Source organism: Haemaphysalis longicornis, unplaced genomic scaffold (assembly GCF_048455015.1).
Source record: "Haemaphysalis longicornis isolate Haplotype H1 unplaced genomic scaffold, Haemaphysalis longicornis Haplotype H1 scaffold_3, whole genome shotgun sequence".
In the NCBI taxonomy this organism is placed as follows: domain Eukaryota; kingdom Metazoa; phylum Arthropoda; class Arachnida; order Ixodida; family Ixodidae; genus Haemaphysalis; species Haemaphysalis longicornis.
In genome coordinates, this window is record NW_027526335.1 from 125,549,004 (window position 1) to 125,568,439 (window position 19,436).

At 48.7% G+C, this 19,436-nt stretch overlaps 1 protein-coding gene across 4 annotated transcripts in view; it reads right to left on the reverse strand.

Moving 5' to 3' along the window:
• The window catches only part of Sh (Potassium voltage-gated channel protein Shaker), a 621,315-nt gene that overhangs the window by 25,708 nt on the left and 576,171 nt on the right, over positions 1-19,436 (reverse strand). For all 4 annotated transcript variants that reach the window (XM_077704118.1, XM_077704117.1, XM_077704116.1 and 1 more), the window contains 4 exons: positions 7,985-8,303; positions 2,673-2,873; positions 656-1,249; positions 43-584 (listed from right to left, as the gene is read on the reverse strand). In XM_077704118.1, the coding sequence (XP_077560244.1) occupies positions 129-584; positions 656-1,249; positions 2,673-2,873; positions 7,985-8,303 (1,570 nt within the window). In that variant the 3' untranslated portion in view covers positions 43-128. The remainder of the gene's footprint in view (positions 1-42; positions 585-655; positions 1,250-2,672; positions 2,874-7,984; positions 8,304-19,436) is intronic.

The following is a 19,436-nucleotide window of genomic DNA, read 5'->3' on the forward strand; positions in this document are numbered from 1 at the left end:
GCGAGCAAGCACGTGAGTTGGGAGATGGGGAGGGTCACGAACCTAGTCGGCGAGGCTCCCCGCCCTGGACAGGACGACGCCTGGACAGTGCCGGCCCAGATGTGCGTGCAGACGACGCGCTGCTGCCGTCAGACGTCCGTCTCTAGCGACGCCGCCGCCGCCGAGGCAGCTGCAGGGTTGCTGGTGCTGTTTGCGGTGTGCGCCCCCTGCGTGACCTGGCTGTTGGCGGGCGACGCGGAGGAGAACAAGGCCAGCGAGGCGGCGTCGTCCAGCTCGAGCACGTCCGAGTCGTCTGGCGAGTCCGAGTCCCCTTTCAGCTTGGCCGCCACCACGGTGCCGGGCAGGTAGGGGCAGCTGGTGACATGGTTGAAGCTCTGCGACTGCATCTCCTCCTGATCGGTCTCCCGGTGGTAGAAGTAGTTGAAGTTGGACACGATCACCGGCACGGGCAGCGCGATGGTCAGCACACCAGCGATGGCGCACAGCGAGCCCACGATCTTGCCCCAGACGCCCACGGGACGCATGTCGCCGTAGCCGACCGTGGTCATGGTCACCACGGCCCACCAGAATGCGTCCGGTATGCTCTGCAAGAACAGTGACAGGGCAGAGGTGCGTTTCAATCAAGGGGCAAGTGCACAAGATGAAGGAGAGGTACCTTGAAGTAAGAGCGGTCCGAATCGGCCTCGGCGTAGTAGACTGCCGACGAGAAGAGGATGACCCCGATGAAGAGGAAGAAGATGAGGAGGCCCAGCTCGCGCATAGAGGCGCGGAGCGTACGGCCCAGGATCTGCAGGCCCTTGGAGTGGCGCGAAAGTTTGAAGATGCGAAACACGCGCACCAGCCTGATGACCCGAAGAATGGCCAGGCTCATGGCCTGGTTCGAGCTCTTGTCCGGAGGCAGGAATCCGGGCCCTTCGCGCTCCCGGGCAATGACGGTGCCGAGGGTGATGAAGTAGGGGATGATGGCCACCAGGTCGATACTGTTCATGACGTCCTTGAAGAAGGCCAGCTTGCAGGGGCAGGCGCAGAAGCGCACGAACAGCTCGAAGGTGAACCACACGATGCAGCAGGTCTCGATGAGGAAGAACGGCTCGGTCAGCTTGGGCACCTCGTCCTCCACCACGCGTGTCATGTTGTTGCCCGCGGGGAACATGCGGTAGTGTTTGAACTCGGGCAGCGTCTCCAGGCAGAAGATGACGATGGACAGCAGGATCACCACCACCGACACTATGGCCACCACGCGCGCAGCCTGCGCACGGACGGTGGCGCTCGACACCATTAGACGACGGCGAGTGCGCATGCGTTCACCGACAGTCGTGGCTTCATACACCTGACATTTCACTTATCCGTATAACCCACAACTGCTCTGTTCTAAGTTTTCCACAGTGACCCAGAGAGATGGGAGTTCTGAAGAGACAGTTGGCTGAAGTTACGTGGCCTAACCAGGGCATAGTTGAGGGACATACAAGTATAGTGAAAGAAGAAGACAGAGACATCTTAAAGAGCACAGCATTTTGTTGAGACGGTGATGGATTCACTTGTCTCAATATACTGTTAGCAAACAACGTCTTGTTTTTGGAGAGCGAACACGAAATCTCATCTAGTGCTTGGGAAGCACGGTAAGGAATGTTTGCGCTTCGTACATACTGACTGACGTCACGGCAGTGCAAGCATCGTTTACAACGTTAGCTCTTTGCTAGATGGTGAAATTGCTATTTCTCGGGGAAATGATGAAAGTTCTTGACGAAGAGGCTCCCAATAGAAGGCATTTCACCTCTTCGTGATATTTTTTGAAACACGTCTGCAGTTTTGAACACTTTGTAAGGAGGTTGCTACGCTGATTTGGAGTGCATCATGCAATATGTAAGACGCTGAGCAAATGTGCTGAGTTTTCAAAATTTACCCTACCGAAAAGCGCTTTAACTTCCCGACGGATAGTAGTATGCGCTCTTAAGATGCCCCTGTTCATGATGGGAGGAGCATATATGTAGGAAATAGATGATATTGGACAAGTGCATACTGTGGACAATAAATAATTGCAGAAAGGGAAGATTTGTAGTTTCGCCATTTGTAGTTTTTGTCGTGGAGGTCGCGAATATTATTACCAGAGGGTGTTTCAGAGGTCACGCTCCCAGGAGATCCGGAAGGTCCCTGCGATAACCAATCTGAAGGCCCTGGAAGAGTTGTCATAAAAAAACTGGGCCAACTTGAATAACATGAAAGCTGGGGAGGGGCGAAGCATGCAGTGTATAAGTGTATTTGAAGATTATTTCTCACTCTTGCCACACGGCGCGCGCTGATATACGCGAAATACCAATTACAAAGACGGAGGAGAAGGGAAATTCGAAATGGAGAACAGCAAACTTTTGAGCTAAACCGAGTACGGAGCGAAATAGAAGAAAACAAGCAAGCATGAACGAAAAACGAGTGTGCCGGTGTGTTCTTTTAGTATGCGATTTTTCCCACGGGGATGAAGCGTTCTAGCGCGAGGCGTTCGAAAACGAGTGTCCCGGTGTTTTAGTACCGTGACCACATGAAACGATGACGGCGACAGGAGACGCCGACAGACCGAGCTCCTAAGGTGCTTCGCATCTGAAACGGTTCCTGCTAGGCAAGCCTTGACTTCATCGTGAATGAAGGAAATCGAAGAGGCCACCTGAACGAGGGCATACCTGCGAGCTCTCCGGGTATTCGAAGAGCAACCAGATGCGTCGCTGTAGGTCGCGTCCAGGCAGGGGGCGCTCCTCCTCCTTGATGAAGCCCTCGTCCTCGCGGAATTTGTTGAAGGTGCCCTCGCCCAGTTCGTAGAACTTGATCTCCTCGGCGAACACGTCCAGGGGAACGTTCACTGGTCGCCGTAGACGGCCGCCGCTCTGCGCAACACGCGTGGTTTTTTGAGGCCTAGTACAGCCTAGGAATACAGCCCAGGACAGAAATCACCTTTAAAGAAATTTTCCAAGAAGCAAATCTATTTACCGGTCTTCGGAGCCTGAAAGGCGGAAATGAAAGGACTAAGTTTTTTCCAGTTAGAACTTCGCATCTACCAGACAGAACGGAAATAAACCCTGGACCGCGACGATCGCATGTCGCACTTTCTTAGTAGCAGCAGCTCGTCCGGTTGCTTGTAAATGGGATAAAGTACTAAGAATGTGCGATAAAGAAGAGTCATAAGAGTCATTCTTTTTCATGGGTCATCTGTTCACAGTAGCATTTACACTTTGTCATTGTCATGTCGCATTTGTTTTTGGTACGTGTTTCATTACGAGTATGAACAAGCCTACAGATTTTTGGCTGTATTACTATCTTTTTTCCTTTGCCTTGTACACGCGTTGCCAAGGTGTCTTATGTTGGCCATTTTTTGTTTGTGTTGTACTGCTCATGTACCACTCCCCTCAGTAATGCCCCTGGGGTCATGAGGGTATATTGAATAAATAAATAAATAAATAAATAAATAAATAAATAAATAAATAAATAAATAAATAAATAAATAAATAAATAAATAAATAAATAAATAAATAAATAAATAAATAAATAAATAAATAAAAGTAAAATATGCATTTCTGGCAAAACTGTGGCAAGGCGATGACGTAATACTGACAATATGGCAACCTTACTCAGATAGAAGGCGCGGGCGGAAAACCTAACAATTATTCTAATGCCTTACGCTACTAACAAGTTGAACAATGGCTAAATATGACTATTCTGACCAGTTTTCTTTATATCGGCCACATTTTTTTTCTAAAAGCTGTAAAAACAGCAAAAACTATTTGTCTTGCTTCATTGCGAACTGCTATTCCACTGTTGATCAGACAAAAAATTGGGCCGAAGGTGACCTCATTTTCCATGTTAGAAACAAAATACCGCAATACATGTTAGCTTTCTAGAATATTCATTTATTTATAGCCGGTTTGTGCAAATATTGTGAAAATTGACAAGCATTACTTTTTCAAGTGACATCGAAAGGTGACCCTTTTTTTTTCCAGAGTTTCATTTTTTGGCGCACCTGACAAATCAGCATTTTGAAAAGTGTGCTTTCTAGGGCGATGAGCAGGGTATGAAGCATTCAGCAGTCAATGATAAACAAGGCTAAAAAACTATACAGCTTAGCCTGTGGGCCGACGTGCACAAAAAAAAAAAAATTAAGTGCCACTTTTGAACAGCATTTCTCTCGCTGCTAACTACGGGAAATATTCTCTAAAAAACATAAGTACGGCGAGATCAATTTTACCGAATCCAGCGGCAAACTTCGCAACTATTTCGCCAAAGAATTACGAATATTTAGAAAATTTGCCGCTTTGCTTTACACGTCACCAAATTGCCACACCATGCAATGTGTATGGTAGCCCTGCCCAAGCGTCCTAAATATTTTTTACTAAACCAACTATGGAGTTTCTCGCTGAAATAATGTCAGTTAAATAGTGAGGATGCAGTGTTCTACACAAAAATTGGCCATGGCACCCACTTTGGCTGTCCTAATATGAACACACCCCACTAAAATTTTCGCTTACTCCTTTCTGAAAACCCGCAGATGGCGGATATTGAATCGACTCGAGAAATAGGGTTCGTGTTGCGCGCAAAGGTTCATGAATGGCCGAGTCATAGTTGACCCAAAAGTAGTCTTAATAATTCATGGCTGCACATACACTGCGTGCGCATTTCTCAGTGCCCGGTTACTTCAGGGGCTCACGCAGTGCATTGTACAGGGGGAGAGTGGGAAGAAGAAGATAGAGCATGATAAAAAAGCAAACAAAAAATACAAAAACGAAAAATCGACAGCAAATTAATTGAGAGAGCTTCAGTATGCCGTGGACATACTTTACTTAACTTTGTGATTGCTGTACTCAGTGTTTTTTTTAAGGGACATTTCAAGCACCACGTCGTTGTGAAAGCATGCATAAAAGCAGCCTAGGCTTGTTGCAGCGGTTGCGACCGAAAAGTAACTACCCGTATTCTATTCGGTCACCAGGGTCAGGTGAATAGTCTATCCTATCCCCATTCCCCCTCCTCGCGCAAGAAGCTGAAAGTTTCGAAGTCAGGTGGCCGTCCCCCTCGCAGCTCCCCTCCTTTATGCGTACGGCACTGCCTATCGAGCTTAGTAAGGACGTTGCAACGATAGAGCCAGAGAAGAAATGGGGGAAAAAGAGGGGGAGGTATTGCTGAGTTCGCACGCGCATGCGACTCATGGAGGAAGAGCTGAGTAGCCTGAAAATGTGTGGACGCTGCCGCACCTTTGCACGTAAGCATTTGGCGTTCCCTGGCGTCGTCTACTCTCCATTATATATACATTTTTTTCAATATGGAAAAACAGGGAGGTCATTAATTACCGGGAAAATGAAGGCTGACGCGAGTGCCACGTTTTCAGACGAGTTCTTCTGAGCATTCCCCGCGGGAACAAAAGCAGCGCCAAATTTCGTGCCGCTAACGCGAACTAAAATATTCTAGTTCACCGCGTTTTTTTATTGATTGATTGATTGATTGATTGTTTGTTTAATTGAGGGGTTTAACGCGCCCACGCAACGCAGGCAATGAGGCGCGCCGTAGTGGAGGGGTAGGGATTGATTTTGATCTCCCGGGGATGTTTAACGTGCGCCGAAATCTCGTACACACGGGCGGTTCCGCTTTTCGCCTCCATCAGAAAAGCGGCCGCCGCGGCCGGGAATCGAACCCGCGACCTCGTGCTCAGCAGCGCAACGCCTTAGCCACTGAGCCACCGCGGCGGGTAGTTCACTGCATTTCGAACTTCTGACAGGTCAACTGCTTGCGAGCTGTGAACGAAGATGAAGACGAGAGAATGCATAAAATTTAAAGCCAGTTTTACGCCTGTGAAATCTCCTGAAACAGCGGAGCTGACTCCGGCCCGCTGGCGGCCACATCCCAAAGAGGTGGGGGTCGCTCAAAGGCCACTCGCCGTGGTATGTACGTACTAGAAGCCGGGGGTCTGGAAGTTTGTGTTGCCGTGGACTGAGTTCTCTGGCGCATGAGCCGAGATCGCGCTCTGCACGGCCGTCGAGGCGGTGGCGCCACCTGCCGGCCCAGCGGTATAGGTTCGCCTGACGTGACGTACAGGACATCAGCGGACAAGCCCCTAAACATTGATGAATTGTAGGCTTTAACGCGCCGACGCAACGCAGGCGATGAGGCGCGCCGTAGTGGAGGGCTCCGGAATAATTTTGACCACCTGGGGATCTTTAACGTGCGCCGAAGCCCCTAAAAAGCTCCGCTGTTAAAACCGTCATACACTGCTAACGCCACACGTAACTGCTGTGGCCAAAGCAAGGCTTTTGCGCCGTTTTATGTAAAGGTTTTTCAAGTGAAGCTTACATGGCTAGGGTTCCATGTATATTTCGTGTACGAGAAAAAAAAAAAAAAACACTCACGAGGCTCTGCGGGTCTCTGAAATGCGAGGCGCTGGAAAACGAACGTTCAGTTGAGTTGAATCTCAAGATTATACGTCTTAACACTTGGATATGCATTTTTAGTACGTTATTTATTAATAGGCACCATTTTCAAGATCAACAGAGTCAAAATAAAACTGTGCATGTATTTGTGTTTTTTTTTAGACGACCACCGTCGATGCTAAAGAGAAATAAAATATGCTGACACCTTCGACCCAAATTTTGTGTGAATTTTGTCTAGTCTGCTAAAAAGCTTCGCCGGTCATCTACCTTCGTAAAGTAGGATGGCTCATGATTCTTACGAAAATAAATGCGAAAACAATCACCGTCCGACAGGCTCTAATAATATGATCTTCAGTTATTCGAATTCTGAAATAAATGAGCCTCAACACACGCCAGGATTCGAAGCCGGGGATGAGTAGTGGCACGTGGAGGATGTAACAGCTACGCTATTTCACCTCCACTATGCGACAGAAGCGCTCTTTGCGATTTCAGGTGTTCTGGCTTCAGTGCCTACTATTGAAAGTGGCCTTGCCTTTGCCACGATAAGATAGTAGTAAGATATTCTAGTTCACTATAGCCATGCTCTCCAAATGTGCAGACTTATGCGTAACACGTCGGCAATATCCGTTTAGGTGATGAGCACTTGGCGAGATCCGTTTCTGCAAACCATTTTATAGAAAACTGAAACCTTGTAGCTAAATGCGCCAACCCCAGAAGAAACGAAAACATTTCCACCAGCAGGGGTCCGCATCACGTGGTAGGAGCACACGTGCCTAATCTATACGAATATAGCGCTTTTTAAAATTTCCGCTCACTCTTCTATCCTTACCGGCCTATTTTGTAGCGGAGCTAAAGCTCTCCATTTTGCAGATGTCCCAAGAAGAACTTTCCGAGATTGTGCCTCCCCCTTCTCCCTTTCTGTACACCTGCCCGTAAAAAAGTAGCAGTAGTAGGACTTTTTGATGAAAAGGGACGGGCCCTAACCACTATGGGGAAAGAGAGATGGAGGGGAGGGGAAAAATGGAGGAAGTTCAAGGCTCAGTTCGGCGACTGCAGAGTAAGAGATAATGGACTAGTTCTCAGTGCCTCCAGAGGAGCTCGCGGAAGCACTCTACAGTTGAGTATCAGGTGTAGTTCGTTACGCATCTCCGGTTGGGGTTACACTAAAAAACGTGTGCCAAAAAGGCTTTTAATGTGCACACTGCATTACGGTAATAGTTGCGCGTCACTTTGTTTTGTTGTGTGTTTGCTTGGAGTTTTCTGCGGTATTTGTTGATGATTTCTCTCGGTTGTATGGGATTTCTTAGCGTAGTACGTGCATTGGCATCTAAGCAGTTTTGTAAAAATCATGTTATTCATTTAGTTTATCAAACCATTATGTCAGCATACGCGTTAGGTCTTGAACTGACCGTGTGCTGAGACATCAGAGCGCGATGTCGGGCAAAGGCGGGGCATGACAAAACCAGACGCGTAAGGTCCAATGAAGTGGTGGTATGACAACAGGAGGGTCGTGGGGTATACCGTTTGCGAATGCGTTAGAAGCGTTGCTCTCGCAATCAGTCAGAGAAGGCAAGCCCAGTGAGTACCTGGTAGTAGTAGAGAATGGCGTCGAAGCTTGGCCTGTTGCGGTCGAAGAAGTACTCGTTGCGCAGCGGGTCGAAGTAGCGCAGCCTGCGCCCCGGGTCCCCCAGTAGGGTGTCCGGGAACTGGTGCAGGGTGCGCAGCTGCGTCTCGAACCGCAGGCCGCTCACGTTGATCACCACCCGCTCGCAGAGGTCGTGCTCGTGCGGGATGGGCTCGAAGTTGCCGCCGCCGCCGCCGGGGGGCGATGTCACCCCGCCGCCGCCCGAGAGCGCCGCCTCGCAGCCGCCGGTCGCGTCCTCGCTGCTCAGCTTTGGCAGGGACCTGCAACGTTAAGTGCGATAAGCGACCCATTCGCGGTACCACTGCAATTGCGATTTCAGGCGGGGTATGAGATACGAAACAAGTGCCAGTGCGGTCGGATTCAGCCCCGGGCCTCACACACCCTTTCGTACAGTGGAGACTCGTTATAATGAAATCGCTTTATTCGAATTCTCAGATTATTCGAAGTTTTTCATAGTCCCAAGTGCAGTGAAGGAAGAGCAAGTCATCCCAGGTTTTAACGAAGTATCGCTTATAACGATGTCGGCGTCCTGTCTCGAGGACATTGTTATAACAAGGGCTTGATGTACACTGTAATGCGAAGACATCGCAACGACAAAATAGCACACCGAGAAAAAAGTCGACGAAAAAACAACGGAGCAGACGACACCAGCGAATACGCTAACGTAATTCACCGGGGCTATGGCACCGAGCGCTCGAGGTGACAAAGCGAGCGCGCCCCGGGCGCCGGCCGCGCCCCGGGCGCCGGCCAATAAGAAGCTGCCGGCGATAGCAGCCCGACGGGGAGGACGATTCCGTGGTGAAGAGCAGATAGGCGGTGTGGAGTGAGACCGGAGTGATAGCGGTCATGCGCCAGGACCCAGGCCACGTCCAAGAGATCCTTCACAACGGAAAACCTTGCGCCTTCTCCTCCTCAAGCAAGTGCTCTCCTGGCATCGGTAGAAGACAGTGACGCTCCAAGAGAGCTGCGTTCTCTACTCGGCGGCGGGAGTTCGTAGCTCGTTGCCCAACCCCCAGCAGCGAGACATGTGACCTGCCCGCGCAACATTGTCGCGCCACGACTGTTCCACAAAGACCTGTGCTTCGACAGACCCGTACAACTAAAAAGGCGTGCTGCCACTGTTTATCTTTTAATTTAAACTCTCTCTTCACTGTTTTCGCCGACGCTTAGCCACTATTACTCTTTTCTAGTATTTTGACAGTGCCCATTGAACGTTCATATGGTTTTTCGGGTGAAAAAAAGGTAGCGCATTGCCAAGCGTTTTCTATATCCTAATCATTAACGCGTAGCATTTTTTGCCGAGCCCCATGGCTGGGACGGTGTAACGCCCTGCATTTCCACAAAAATGCAGATTTGGAGACGTTGTACCTTTATTTATTATTATAGCGCAAATGGAGATAATCTGCTGGACAGAATTTTGAAAAAAAAAATGGAAAACAGAGAAAATTAAATTTTCACAAAAATGATCTGCAAAATAAAAAAATATTCATGATATGTACCTCCCCCAAAAACGGAAGATTAAGCAAGAAGTTTGCAAATAAACGTTTGAGATACGAATAAAAAATAGCGTTAATGGATCAACGACGCAGTACCCCTTGCATCTTTGGAAAAAAAAAAACATAATTAGCGAAGTAAAGGCGCTTCATCACTGCAATGGTATGTATGTACATCATTGGCAAAAAGAGACATAGGAGAACTTAAGAACGATAAAATAATGCAACGTCGTTCGCTACTCTTACCCATATTTGTCTGTAAAAAACTCACTCTCGACAAGCGGCCTAAAAATGCTACGTAACAGTAAACAATTCGCTGAATTTCTGCAGATTTTTATTGTTCACGAACCTGACAACGTACACTTTCTCCGAATTTATCGATATGATAACTGTAAATATACATCTTGAAACCGTACAGAAATGATTTACCCGGAGCTCGGAAGAGCCACCGAGAACTCAGATGGCACCGACGGGCTTGTCATCGTGCCCCTGAGTATGTCCACTGAGGTCCGAAAACAAGTGTGTCCATGTCGCCGTTCAAAAAAAGCTATTTAAAATAGGGTGAAATATGTCCCCCTGCTTCGCTCCGTCAAAAAGTGGCAGCGTGTGCGACCCGTCACTCCGCTTGCACTGCTTGGCGCTCGGAATATTTCCATCAACGTTGTCTTTCTGCAACACAGACTATTTGGCATGCTGTCGCGGCAGTGCTTCGGCTCGTACTCTTTTCTCCAGCTTCACGTCAGGGGCCTGCTCGTCTGGTCGCGTACGGAATAATCGGCGGTGTTTAGTCCTCATCGGTTGTTCAACCGTTGGCCAGGAATACGATTCTAGTTTGGCTAGTACCACTTCCTCTGAATTGTGCACATTTTTGTTTTAGTTGTTCGCTTGGTCCCACTGGTTTTGCAGCGTGAGCTACACTGGCCGATGTTGAGCAGTTCCGTGTGGCTCCTGGAGAGCCGTGCTGTGCATGCGCGCGAAGCAGTGACATTTTACGGTGCACAGCTGGCACGCCGGAGCCGCCGCCGCCGCCGCGATCGGATTGGATTGATATGAATTTGATTTGGTTGGACTGGATTGGAATTAATTGGATTAAATCGGATTGGATTGCATTGGAAATTGTTTTAGCAGCAGTAAGCATGATAATCAGCTTCCTATACAACCAGGAAACCGAAGAATAACCAGATGAACCTTAGCTCACGCTGCGTATACCCTGGCATAGCCGAGCTAAGCCACTGCTCGTTTTTTCGCGAGACAATACAAGTGACACGAAGACGGGTAAATAGAAGGACCAAAATGTTCCCGTAAATTGTTTTCAGAAAATGGTAGCGCGCCCAGAAGCCTGTTGGTGTTTACATCATATTGAAGTGTTCATTGATTGATTGATTGATTGTTTTAACGCGCCGACGTAACGCAGGAGATGAGGCGCGCCGTAGTGAAGGGCTCCGGATTAATTTTCACCACCTGTGGACCTTTAACGTGCGCTGAAATCTCGTACGCATGGGTGTTTTAGCTTTTGGCATATTGAAGTGTTCAAATGCTCTTTTGGACACGACGACGTAAGACGAAGAGGAAGAACGAGCACGAACAGCCTTTTCTTCCCGTCCAACTTACGTTGTTTGAAACAGTGAACCTAACCTATTCAGTATGATCCCTTACTCACTACCCCAACGCCAAGCTTTGCTGAATTTTTTATGTTTACGTTCAGGGAAGCTGGCGAACACTTCGAACGTAAAATTCGTATTTAACGTAAGCGCATGCCAAAATGGCAAAATAAAACGAAGAAAAAATTAGTCACGCACTACGCTGTGAAACAGAGAAAGATGCGCGATATAGAGCGTTTTATATAAGAACAAAAGCCAAAGAGATAATCAGGTTTGACCTTTACTGACGCAGTTGAAAATATTGATACAAAAGGCACGATACGGTGAGTGGCGGCTCGTACCTCAGCGCAAAAGTCTACCTGTAGTAAGCGCGGTCGCAGATTAAGACAACCCAAAGCGCAACCGACACAGGCTACCGCGTAGTTTATCAATGCCGTCAAAATCTGCTTGTACCGTTGTTAGTTTAAGCAATACCAAAATATGTTCATGATTATCCCGGAAAATGTAAATGCGTAATTAGGAATCGAATAAAGGCTAGAACTGTTACGCCAGAGCCCCGTATAAAATGTTTGTAATACGTTATTATTGCTATGAACTGTTGTTTATTTGACATGCTTCACTCTTATATGAGCGAAAAAAAGAAGGCATGCGGCTTTCTTAATGCGTCATCAGCACTTCCTCTAACTGCTGCCATGGCGATAGCGGACAAGATTTTAGAATTACCGTAAGGATTCAAAAATGGAAACAAAAAAAAGAGAAGGTGCCCGGTCTACCCCGCCTTTTCCTTGCATTCCAATCGTAGTTAAAGAATTTGCGTTATTTTGCAGTAACCGTTCTTGAATATTCTGCGTCCTCCTACACACCTAAAAATTTTAATTGCTCCCGAAGAATGTGTCAGGCGCGAAAAGGCGGTACTGTCTATTATTATTATTTCCATCCCCATCGCAAACTTCCAAGCTTTGTTCCTTTATTTTTCTCGCGTTACACCGACCCCCCCCCCCCCCCCCACACACACACACACGCACACGCACACACGCACGCACGCACGCACGCACGCGCGCACGCACGCACACACACACCCACACAGAAACACGACATCCGGAGAACACAATCTCCGACGCGACACTACAAGAAAGCAGACGACGCGCCGACGCAGGCGACATGAACGCAGAATGACTTTGCGGTAGAATAGCCCAGATATCACGCCAGAGAGGCAGAGCGCAAAACTCGAAAAGGAAGGATAGAGAGGAAGAGAGAGCGAGAGCGATAAGCGTCCGCCCAGAGGCAGCGCGAGTGACAGGCGTAGCACGCCATTCGTTGCAGCCGGGACAGAGCGTGTTTATACGGCATTGAGTGTCGCCCTGTAGACAGAGCAAACGCACCAACGACGTCCTCCCTCTGTTCGGGCTTGGCGGGTCGTGCCTTGGGACAGAGTCTCGGCTTCGAAACACTGGAAAGCGAGCTCTCCCGGTTAGCATTCGGTGGACCCGGCGAAGCGTGCTGTGGCACGCTACCTTCTCTTGTTGCTCGCGCCGGGCAAGACACGAAGAAGTGGGAGGCCAGGGAGGGGCGAGGAGGACGCGCAGGAACACGACTTTCATTTTGCGGGGCCCCCGGAGGATGCTGTGTTGGTGGCTCGAGAGCCCTCGTTTTCGCGGCCCGGGGAAAAGGGGATGGCCGCTCGTTGTAGTAGTTTGTTTTGGGGCTCCACGCAACGGATTAAACGCCAGACGAGGGAGCACGGTGCGGTGGTTGTCTCTGAGTGCGAGGAGGGCATGGGGCTTTTTATCCTCCTCTTTCTTTATCATGCGTACAAGAGACTGAACTTATTCTGCCTCCTTGTGTGCGAGGGAGTATTGTGCCCGAAGTTCTTACTGAGCCTGTATTGACTGTATCTCTCGGGAGGAAACCAAACAAGCCTGATTGCGCTGAGTTTCGATGAGCGCTAAAGGCACCATCAGCCCCAGGGAGAAATCGATTTTTGGGGACGTGGCAGCATCGAAATAATGAGGAAATAAAACGGGTGCATATATTGCTAATATGATGTCCCGATGTTCTTACAAGGAGTATAGACATAAAGCATGCCCTCAAACGGATTGATAAAACCCGCAGGGATATCCCAGTGCATTCGTTGATTCAACAGTAATTAATTGCAGAGAACCTACTTCGAAACGCGGGGAATATTGAACTGCTGCAGACTTTTACGAAGCAAACTTTGAAACTGATGGCAATTTTGTTCACAAACTCGCCCCATGTCTGCTAATTTGGAGCGTGATCTCGGCTTATCTGCAAATTTCCCGACACGTTCAACTATACTTGAACGTTATTTACCGCATCGGCCACTTTATTCCCCTGAGAAGCGTGCTGTACCTGTTAGACAAGGACGTGTGCAGGTGAAACCGACTATAGGGGGACGCAGCGATTGCAATCTCTTCAGTTGCAGTCTTCCTGACCCCGAGTGGTTTTAAAATAAGAAGACAATAAAAGAACCGAGAATTAAACAGGAAGAAAGCGTAGTGCGCGAATATTAGCAAGTCCGCCTGTGCTGATAGAAACTGCCGCAAAAACGCAGCAAACGAACTGCCATGCTTCAATTTTAGCGTAGTGTTAGTACACGTTGAAGTGCTGGGGGGAGTTTAAGTGAATGTTTGCCAGGTAAACAAACACACTCGCCGCCCTCTACTCTCCCTTCCTTCTCGCCTACAACCGTGAACGTCCTCTACGATGCTACTTGTAATCTAATTGTCCTATGTCATAGGACACGTCGTCTCTCCTCATAGTCTCTGAATAAATGGCTTACGTCTGCCATCGAACACGACATCATTGCTGTAGATATTGACTTGAAACAACTACAAATTTAACAATCAACAATATTTTTTTTATTTGAAGCATTTTTTCTCCAGCAAAATAGGTTTCCAGGAACGGGCTTGTCGACTGGCTGGATTATTGTCTGTCTAGTACATGGGATAGTGGTTGTCTGCCAGCGGTTGACGCTTTCCCCCTTCACAAACAAACCGAATTTCCCGCCACCTGGTCGCCCGCAGTACCGGGAAACTTCCCTGTGGTTTCCATATTTCTAAATGCACTGCCCAAAAGGCGCGGCGTCGCGTCTACAGCCGAGTTTCGGACATTATGCTTCATCCAGCAGTCTGCCAGTTGCTGCGGCGGTGACCGTGCTGAAGGAGCAGCAAGGCTAGCGCTCGCTATACACGCGGGGGCCTTGCTGCCGGAACAGCAGCCCCGCGTCCCAAGGAGTCCGCACTCCAAAGCGTGAGAATGGGACTCACTCGCTAAGAATAATCAAGGAAGCGTGCCGCTCCAGCCACAGCAGTGGAAAGGGGATACATGTGCGCGGAGGAGGTGAAAGGGGGCGCACGGCTCACGCCCGCATCTTTCCTCCGTGGCGGCAGCGGCCGCAGCACCGTTCGAGCCCCCGCCGCCTCCCCGAAATAACAATGTCAAAGCCACCGCTTGCCGCTTCGCTCCCTGAGACGGCCGTCGCTGCCGTGATGACTGCTGCGCCGCGTTGTTTCTCCTCCCCCGAAGTCCTCTTCCCTTCACACTGCCCTTATTCCCTCCTCCTTCCTTCTCCTTAGCGGAGGCAGAAGAAGGGCTACCTTGAATCACGTCAGCCGCTTTAGTGGCGTGGCCTACAATGCTCTCTTTCTCTCCCTCGCACTAAAATACGACCGGTGGCTATGGGTGCTTTTGACTCGCTCCTCTGCCTGCGCGCTTGGCGGCGGAAAAGTGGCTGGGTGGCACCGATGTTTAACACCTCTCGCTCCGCATGGCACCTGCTAGTGGCATGTTGTAGTTGCGCGCACGAGAGAGACAAACTGAGACGCACGTGTGGAGGGGATATATGTGTGAACCACCCGTGCGCCGGAGAAGAGCTATTGGGGCGTGCAAAGAGTGTCAACCCGTGGAATAGGTACGGCCACTGCTGGTAGAATGAAAAATTTATGTAGTTCAGGCGATAGACGTTTGCGTCCGCTAGCTACTGGCAACGCTATGTATCGCCGACATACAATGTGGAGTTTTAGCATAGCGGCTAACGTACGCTACGCTACGGCCGGCGAGTATACAGCACCCGTCAGGGCAGGTGCTCATTCATTCAGCGGGGACGAGCGGCCCGCCTCGCCGAGCCCGCGCATTCGTTCCGTAAAGAGGTGGCCATCCCCGCCGTGCCCGCGCGCGAATGCGCAGTTGGGTCCTGCTACCTGACGCCCCTATCGTAGCTGACGTTAGCCGCTATGCTAAAACTCCGTAATGTCACTCAATGGCCCACATTTTTTGCGTGCGCGTGTGGACTTCACTTTGCGTACATTGGTTCATCCATCTCCACCGCGACCTTTGTCTGGCTAGTTTTTTAATCGCTTTCCATTAGAAACAAATATAGCTAAAGGCTGCCTTTAGCTATACCCACAAGGCTGCCTTTACTATACACCCTGCCTTTACGGACCCATACAAACTCCTCCTCGAACATCGAAGCTCATGATTCCCTTACGAGAAGATACATTGCACAGTGCACGTCAGCAAAGGTTCCGTAATAACTCTTGAATCCTTTGGAATGAATCAGCGAGGCGCTGGCAGCAACCACAGTGCGAATGCTCCACACGTTTTGGCAAAAATAATGTACCGATGCGCAGACACTACTCAACTTCTAAAAACAGCACCAGGAGCGGGATTTGAAAGGTGCCAACAATCACAAGCGCAGCTTCCTTCGGAGCTGAGGAATGCTGCGACAGCACCATCTATCACACACATGCAAGTAACGGGGATGAGCATGACAAGGAAGCTATACTTCTGGTGCAGCCAAGTCATAAATTCAGCCACATCAAAGTGCGAACCCGCAAAAGTCACGCTTATGCCTACGCTCGCGCTAACGTGGGATCAAGTTACAGGGAGCTTACCGTCACTCGAAACATGCACATGATGTACTCGCTGGCGGGAAGATACGGGTTTTGTAGCGACGAAACTCCCTCACAGCAACAACAGAAATATTTGTCTTGTGGAAATATTTGTGGAAATATTCGTCTTGTATCCAAGTTAGTATGACCTGTCACATTCTACATCCGCCTACCTTTGTGAAGTTCAGTAAAGGACAGTGCGCCCCTTCACCCCATTTATCCTTCGGAACTGTCAGCGGATCCAGAAACTTGGCGAGAAATGGCACCCCGTTGATAAATGGTCTCCGAGATACTTCTTTGAAGCTACTTTTGCCTAGGTTAGCTGAACACGTAGCTCTTCAGGTTTTTGGATTAACGGCCTGTGCTCTCAGCTGCAAAATTTGCGCAATCGCGACATTTTTCGGGTGATCACAAAAATTCTACTAACGTCAGCCAACTGCCACAGAATAATTTTAGTGTCTTGAAGAACGTGCTGTCGCATACTGAAATGCGGAACTCGATAACCTACACTTCAAGGGTCTTTTGATTTGGTTTTCTGAAGGTGGTTTTACCGCACAGAGAATGTGGGAAAACTATTTGCACACATAATAAAATAAAAGAACAAAAGCAAAACACACAAAATGAAGGAAGCTCACACTAACACGTAAGACTTGAAGATGGCGAAGCTGTAGGCAACCTTCGCGACCATCACGACGGTTTATGTCCCCGATTGCAGCCGATTTGCTTCATCTTTGCTGCCGCAATGACCTTTACTCCATCATGGTTGCCATAAGTGTGAGATTCCTTCATTGTGTTTGGAAGTGATAATCACTGAACATCAGCTTGGAGGGGCGTACGCTATGGCGTGTCTTTCTCGTTTCGAGCAAGTGTTATCACGATTACGGCGAACGCTGGATTTTTTTGACAACCTTGGCCAATCTCTCTAAGTGGATATTCTTGGGCTGACAAACGTGCGCCGGGGACGCTGGGTGGTCGTCGCGAGGCACACACACACGCTCGCGCTCTAGACATTTTCTTGGTTTTGTTAACTGCCGGGCGGTCGCCGCGATGTACGCGCTCACGTGCGCGAGCTCACATGCGCTCGGCATTTTCTTGCTATTTTTAACCGCGGACACAAAAAATAACGACTTACTAAACAGCTTCGCTGTTAAAATTGAACGGCGATGCATGTTGTGATTTTTGTTATCGCAGTTTCTTAGCGGAACATTGCCACTAATATTCCTCGCCTGGCTGTTTCGTCACTACGCTCACCTAAGAGAGACGATCTTTGGGAGCACCAGACGACAATCGACGCATATCGATTCACTGGTGAAAGGCCGCGTCGATGGATTCCCGATCCAGCTGGCTAAAAGCACGGATCAGTTTCAGGCGTTTAGCGGCGCCTTCTTGCGCAAACAAGAGCGGGCAAATAGCAGAACAAATCTCAGATTACTGTCACGATATACCTACGCCAACAAAGTGTAGACCTGTTTAAGGTTTGCGAACAGAGCGAGAAAACGCAGGCATTTGCCGATGTAATGCATACTGTTGAAAGATAGGCAGTAGGCACACGATTGATTGTGTGAAATCACGGATGTGAGGTGAGATAAGCATTGCCACAGCACTAAAAAATAAAGGTGCGCCGTGAAAATAACGGTGGCTTCAAAGCAGTAGGAATTCCGGCCCTTGTTTTAGTGCTCCTACTGTAGGGTTCTGTCGTTACAGTACTGCAGCGAAGTCGCCTGGAACCGAACGGTTGTCCGATCTACTTTTGTATTAGTATAATTAGAAATGTCTAATTAAACAGTCCAAGTTTCTGCCCCGTAGGTGAGTACAGAAACTTAGAGGCTCACTAAGAGGGTTCAACTTAAATTGGGAACGACTCAGCGGGCATTGGAGCTAAAAATGATAGGTGTAACGTTAAAGGAGTACTGACACGAAATTTCAAAGCTGAGATAACTATGTAAAACGCTTCCTTTTTATCAGGAGATATTTCCGAGCAAGTTTCAACAGCAACCGTTCAGCGACACATATTTAAAATTCATTTTAATCTTCGCCCGCACGAGAAAGCCCAGAGCGGGCCGACGTGACATCATCCGCTACGTGCCCCAAACTGCCGACGTCGGGGCTCCCGTGACGAAGCCGACGCGCTGGCTGTGGTTGGCGCGCGCTGCTCGGGCGTGTGTACACGTCATGGTTTTGGGACTGACGTCATGCTGCCCGGGCTTGTGGGGACGGCGAAGACCTCAGCCGGTCTGGGCGCGCGCGTGCGCTAGCTCGCGCGCGCTTCCAGAGAGGCAGCGATACGGCAAGAATGGTGACGCCATGTGATACACGCTGTCATGGCGGCCGCTCAGCGTTTTTTTGTCGAAACCGAAACTGGAACGAATAAACGACGCCGTAAATGAATGTTTACGCTGCGCTCGACCGTCTAATCTGTCATTCTATGATTAGTGGGCTGGTAGGCACGCATAGCAGCGAAAAAAACGTAACATAAAATTTCGTGTCAGTACTCCTTTAAGGGACAAGAAGAGAGTGTCAAGGACATATTAGTAGAGATTAAGAAGAAGAATGGACGTAGGCAGGACATGTAATGCGAAGAGAAGATAGCCGTTGGTCATTAAGGGTAACAGAGTGGATCCCTAGACAAGGCAAGCGTTGCAGGGGGCGGCAGAAAGTTAGATGGGCAGATGAGATCAAGAAGTTTGCGGGGATAAATTGGTCACAGTTGGCACAGGACCGGGGTAATTGGAGAATAATGGGAGAGGCCTTTGCCCTGGAGTGGGCGTAGATAGGCTGGTGATGATGATGATGATGAATTAAACAGTCGCTACTTAGATTATCACTTTCGGCCAAGCAACGCACCTTAGCTCCTAGCAAAGCTTCAAAATTTCTGTCTAATAGCCGGAAATATTTAATTGATCGACTTCTTGTTTCATTTTCTCACCCCCCGCCCTTAGGAGAGAAACGACGTAAAGTTAGTGAGAAAAGTTATCGAAACAATAATTAGTTAGTATATTCAGTAAGGAGTTGTAATCCGCGGTATAATCATAATAATGCATTGGGGTCTATTACGTCCACCTTAACTGAGCATTATATATACTTTATGCGAGTTGCATCCCTATATGTCTCGGCAATTTTGCACTGAGAAGAGCGAGCGTACTTTGGAAGGTTTGTGTCGCTGATAAATGCATTGTCATTTCTGAAGTTTCCAAAATGACAGCGCTCCACCAACGTTTGTAATTTCACAACCCTGATACATCGCAGAATACATCATGAGCTGGCTCATGCCACCAGTTTCAACAATCAATCTCCACATTACATGCGAAACCACACAAAACAAAAACGACGATTAAAAAACGTGGCGATGTTCTTTGCAAAAAGGAAGCTAACTTAAACACGCTGTTTTT